This window comes from Charadrius vociferus, unplaced genomic scaffold, assembly GCF_000708025.1.
Source record: "Charadrius vociferus isolate BGI_N301 unplaced genomic scaffold, ASM70802v2 scaffold1044, whole genome shotgun sequence".
Lineage (NCBI taxonomy): Eukaryota > Metazoa > Chordata > Aves > Charadriiformes > Charadriidae > Charadrius > Charadrius vociferus.
In genome coordinates, this window is record NW_009648254.1 from 63,101 (window position 1) to 68,836 (window position 5,736).

The 5,736-nt window shown below is 58.8% G+C and overlaps 1 protein-coding gene across 1 annotated transcript; it reads left to right on the forward strand.

The window, feature by feature from the left end:
- Positions 1-1,645: 1,645 nt before the first annotated feature.
- On the forward strand, positions 1,646-3,754 carry LOC104285854 (prolactin-releasing peptide receptor-like). The gene is made up of 2 exons (XM_009884358.1): positions 1,646-2,058; positions 3,121-3,754. Exons 1-2 carry the CDS (start codon positions 1,646-1,648, stop codon positions 3,752-3,754), a joined length of 1,047 nt encoding a protein of 348 aa, XP_009882660.1.
- The last annotated feature ends 1,982 nt before the right edge of the window (positions 3,755-5,736 follow it).

The window sequence follows — 5,736 nt, forward strand, 5'->3', positions numbered from 1 at the left end:
GGGTCTGCTCCCCTCTGCGCCCCCCGAGCAGGATTCCAACCCCCAGCCCGCGGGAAGGCGACTGCCTTGAAACGCCGCTGGGCGGCACAACTTAATTCTTTGCTGCGGGTGCTTCGTTTGGAAAAGTGGCCCTCGGTCTGGGGACGCGTGCGGGGCTGAGGATGGATTTCAGGAGGAGGCTTCTGCAAACGGTAATTTATTTACAGGAGGATTTTTACCTGCTGATGCTCCGCGGGCAAAACTCCCTCCCTGAGCCGAACAAAGAGCAGCGCGGGGCTGGCTGTGCGGGGAGGCGGTTGCACGGCTTTGGATTCAGCGGCACATGTTTGGTAAGAGGGACTTTATTCTGAAACGCCTCTTCTGTCTCCGAGCGCATCCTTCGAGGTGGGGTGCCTTGCGGACGCGTGGGGTGCAGCAGGCAGGGAGCGTGGAAGTTGATCTAAAACCCCAGTTAAGGCAAATTCGGACCCTGGAGCTTTTTTGGGGACTGCCGCGACGTGTTGAAAAACTGTGCCTGGGTGCAGGTCTCCACTGGGGTCCCCTGGGGACTTCCAAAATCTGCCGGGCGGGCTTTGGTCTTACTAGCTCAGGCGCGTGAGGGCTTTAGGGTGAAATAACGGCCGGTACGGAGAGAAAAAAACAGGGCGGCAAGTCCTGTGCTGGGAACGAGCGGGAGATAATATATGGAAATAGCCCAGGAAATTAAAGTTGGACTGCAGCGGGCGGTGAGCTGATTCAGCGGGCAGGAGGGAGGCAGGGACGCGGGAGCAGCGGGGGAGGGAGGGCAGTGCCGGGCAGGGGGTCCCGGGGGGGTCTGGCAGTGAGCGCTGCATGTGGGACCATCAGCCTGGATGGGCAGGGACATGTCTGCCAGGACCCACCTAATTTTTTTTCCCCTAGAATTTCCTCCTTGTCCCCTGCCCATCCCATTCCCTTCTATACGGAAACCTGGCGTTGCTGTCGGCAGGAGGACGCCTCGGCTGAGCCCCCTGAACTGGAGCCGCGACGGAGCCCGGGCTGGCTGCTGCCAGACTTGGTGTTTGAGGAGAGCCGGGTTAATCTCCTTAGGGTGATGGATGAGCGGGGCGCAGGCACACCAGGCTTTGAGGCGGTAGAAAAAGTAGCAGAGCATCTTTCTTCATTTATCCACTAATGTCCTTTGTTATTTCCAGAAACATTAGGAGCTATTTTCTGGCTCAGCTGCCGCTTCCCTTTTCCTTCTGCCGGCAGCCGCCCCTCCGCGCCGGCTGGGCTGGGGCAGAGGCAGCGTTGCAGCAAACGCTTCGTTTAAAGGGGTGTTGATGAGACCAGATTTCGGTAAGTGCTTCCCCTGAGCCCACGCTCAGCCCTACCGCTTTTCTCCTTCTTCTCATTTCCCCCCCTCCCCCTGCAAAGCCATCGCTGCTGCCGAGCCCGGGGCTGTCTCTCCCTCCGGACGCAGGGCTGCTCGCCCGCATCGCCCCTTTTCCGACCCTCATTTTCCATTTCCGGGTGACAGCCGCAGCAAAGCTGTGATGAGGAGCAGGATGCGCCCCACGGACACCTGAAACCTGCGGCCAACAGATTTTTGGGGTGCCGAGGCTGCTGGAGACAGGGGTTTTCTTGCCTGCCTGCTGTTTGCAGGCAGCGGGGCTCAACCGCAGGCATGGAGGGGGATGGGGACAGGGATGTGACCAATGCCACCATCTACGAGCTGGCCCTGCAGAACCGCTCCAACGCCAGCGCGCAGTTCACCGGGGTGCAGCTCATCCAGTCCTTCAAACCCCTCATCATCCCTTGCTACGCCCTGGTCGTCCTCGTCGGCATCTTCGGCAACTACCTGCTCCTCTACGTCATCTGCAAGACCAAGAAGATGCACAACGTCACCAACTTCTTCATCGGGAACCTGGCGTTCTCCGACATGCTGATGTGCGCCACGTGCGTGCCCTTCACCCTGGCCTACGCCTTCAACCCCCAGGGTTGGGTTTTTGGGAAGTTTTTGTGCTACTTCGTCTTCCTGATGCAGCCCATGACAGTCTACGTCTCCGTCTTCACGCTCACGGCCATCGCGGTTGACAGGTAAGCGCCGGTGGGGTGGATGGAGCGGGGGTCCGGGTCTGTCCCCCCTCCGGTCCCCTCAAGCTGCTGCTCGCTCGGCTTGGGGTTTTAAGTGCCGAACACTCAAAATTGGAAAAGGAAATATCTGGGGGGATCTTTGCAGTCTCTCTGCAGCCTTTTCTTTAGCATCGGGTCGGGGAAGCACCGTGGGGCTGTTGGGCGGCTGCTGTGTTGCGTCGGGGGGTGATGCTGTGCAGGTTCATGCTCGCCTGTACAAAGCCGCCTCTACCCAAATCCCGACCGCCCACGGCCAGGTCTGCGCTCCCGGCCGGCACGGTGCTCACACAAGCACTGTTGCAGTTCGCACCCGGTTCACCATACTTTGCTGGATCAATTTGCACCCAAATCACGCCGTGTTCTGGCCCCTGGCTGAGAGCACTTGTGCCTCCCTGAGTGCGCCCGGGCAGGGGCTGAGGAGGGGGTGGTTCATAAAAAAACGTGTTTCCATAGAGATCTCCTCTCAGAAAAGATGCTGCAAACCCCGCGGGGATGGGAGCGATGCTGGCAGCACCGACGGCAGCACGGGGAGTGCCTCTCGCGCTGGTTTGCCTCAGCCCGCAGGGGAGAGAGGGGCAGAACCATGATGGGAAGGGCAAAAAAAAACCCCAAAAATGGAAGACTGGAGCAGAGGAGGAAACCTGTACCGCTGGCAGAGCTGTGCTCCTCTCACCCAGGAGGGTCCCCAGGAGTGCTGGTGGTGTTCCTTCGCTCTTCAGCAAAGCACTTTTTTGGGGGTGAAAAAGATTTACTTATGTTTCTCCTGCTAAAGAGGCGGCCACTGAGTCACACTGTCCTCACCGTGTTCCTAAAACGTCATTGGGATTTATCCCAAACGGATGCTTTCAGCCCAAACCCTCCAGCTCCAGCGGGGGTGGAGCAGGTGGCCGTGACTTCGGCACGAGCCTGCGAGCAAAGCAGGCGCCGAAGAGCTGTCGGTGCTTTCCCCTGCACGGGCAATGGGGCTGCACGTCGCGATATGAATCGTTGCGATAGCAAGGGGCTCCCCTGTTTCTCTCCCTGCAGGTACTACGCCACTGTGCACCCCCTGAAGAAGCGCATCTCGGTCACCAGCTGCATCTCCGTGGTGGGGGGCATCTGGCTGCTCTCCTGCGGGCTGGTGGCCCCCGCCATCGCCCACACGTACCACGTGGAGTTTCGGCAGGAGGGCTTCGCCATCTGCGAGGAGTTCTGGATGGAGAAGGAGACGCAGCGCCTTGCCTATGCCTACGGCACCCTCATCGTCACCTACATCCTGCCCCTCTCCGCCGTCTCCCTCTCCTACATCTGCATCTCGGTGAAGCTGAGGAACCGCGTGGTGCCCGGCCACCCCACGCAGAGCCAAGCCGAGTTCGACCGCCTGAGGAAGAGGAAGATCTTCCGCCTCATCGTGCTGGTGGTGGCGGCCTTCGGGGTCTGCTGGCTCCCCATCCACGTCTTCAACATCATCCGGGACATCGACATCAACCTCATCAACAAACACTACTTCCTCCTCATCCAGCTGCTCTGCCACTGGTTCGCCATGAGCTCCTCCTGCTGCAACCCCTTCCTCTACGCCTGGCTGCACGACCGCTTCCGCGGGGAGCTCCGGAAGATGTTCGCCTGCAAGAGGAAGATCATCCCCACCAAGAGCTGCGGGGCTGCCGGCGGCGTGCTCTGAGGTCGCCGACCCCCTCCATGGCTGTGCGCTTCGTCCCATGCACGACGGAGCTTTCCCCGCTGCCGAGGGGTTGGGGATGCCCGTCCTGCCCGTGGGACCGGGGCTGGATGGGGTCCTGCTGCCCGCCCAGGGGTTTGCAGCGCTCGCCGCAGCATCCTTCCCCATACCTGCCCTGCGTCGGGGCTCTCAGCTTCGCTCCTGCCGTGCCCCGAGCTCCCTTCGCCTCCCGGACAGCAGCCGACACGAGCAAAAATGCATTTGCTGCAGCTTTTACCTGCAAAGCAAAACCCGTCCCTCCCGTCAGGGTCCTGAAGGCAAATCTGGACTGGGGGGAGCTGGGCAGAGCGTCCCGGGGAGCAGGGGACGGGATGGGATGGGGGAGCAGAGCTCCCGGAGGACATGGCGGGAGGGGGGGCAGGCTGCACGCTTCGCTTCGGGACCTGGCGGTGTCGTTATTCTAAATTAATGAAGGAAATGGGGCTGAGGGAGCGCGAGGAAGCGGGGGGGAAGCACTGGGGTGGGGTGAGGGCTGTCAGCAGCTCCCCCTTTCATTAAATGAATGACACGGCTCTCATCGCGTCGGCTGTTGGAAATGGCATTTCTCCTGCGAGATTTGTTTTCGGAGAAGCGCTGGTACTTTTCCGGCAGCCTCAGAGCAGGAGAGGGAATGGAGGTGGTACCAGGAGAGGTCAGCCAGTGCGGCCCTGCACACGCACCCGTCACCCTACAGCCCCCCCGCTACCCCTGGACACGCACCTGCCTGTGCACACAGGCGCCTGTACACCCCCGAAACCCCACACGCGCTGCCCTGGGCAGACATGCACAGCCCTACGTGTGCACAAAACACCCCCCCGACACACACAGAGTCCTGGATGTGCACAGCTGTGTGTACACAGGGCACACAGCTGTACACACACCCATTCACACACACCTGTACAGCCAGTACACGCCTGTATGTACACACCTGTACGCCCCTGCACACACATGTACACACCTGTACATGCTGCACACACCTATACACCCCAATGTACACACCTGTACCTAAACCAGCACACATGTGCACATCTGTACGTACACCCCTGTACATGCCACACATACCTGTACACCCCTGTGCACACATATGTACATGTGCACACTTGTAGGTACACACCTGTACATACACACCTGCACATACAGCCCTGTACATGCCTGTATATACACACCTGCATGTACAGCTCTGTACACACACCTGTGCACACCTGTATATATACACACCTGCACGTACAGCCCTGTACACACACCTACACACACTTGTACAACCCTGCACAGATATTCACACCTCTATGTACACACCTGCACACATGTTCACACCTGTATATACACACCTGTACATACACACCTGCACAGATGTTCACACCTGTACATACACACCTGTACACACCTGTACATACACACCTGCACACACATTCACACCTGTATATACACACCTGTATGTACACACCTGCACACACGTTCACACCTGTATATACACATCTGTACACACCTGTACGTACACACCTGTGCACATGTTCACACCTCTATATACACACCTGTACACACCTGTACGTACACACCTGCACACACATTCACACCTGTATATACACACCTGTACACACCTGTATGTACACACCTGCACACACGTGCACACCCGCACACACAGCCCTGCACACACCTGTATATACACCTCTGTACACACCTGTACCAGGCAGGCCCCGCCCACCACCGCCCCGGCCCCGCCCACCACCGCCCCAGGCCACACACCTGTATGTACACACCTGCACACATGTTCACACCTGTATATACACACCTGTACACACCTGTATGAACACACCTGCACACACATTCACACCTGTATATACACACCTGTACACACCTGTATGTACACACCTGCACACACGTGCACACCTGCACACACAGCCCTGCACACACCTGCACACACCTGTATATACACCCCGTACACACCT

What these genes read in the sequence shown, in the direction of transcription:
- LOC104285854 (XM_009884358.1), top strand. Translation starts at nt 1,646, where the DNA reads ATGGAGGGGGATGGGGACAGGGATGTGACCAATGCCACCATCTACGAG. An exon ending in ACGGCCATCGCGGTTGACAG is followed by an intron (nt 2,059 to 3,120) that starts GTAAGCGCCGGT and finishes CTCTCCCTGCAG; the next exon opens with GTACTACGCCACTGTGCACC.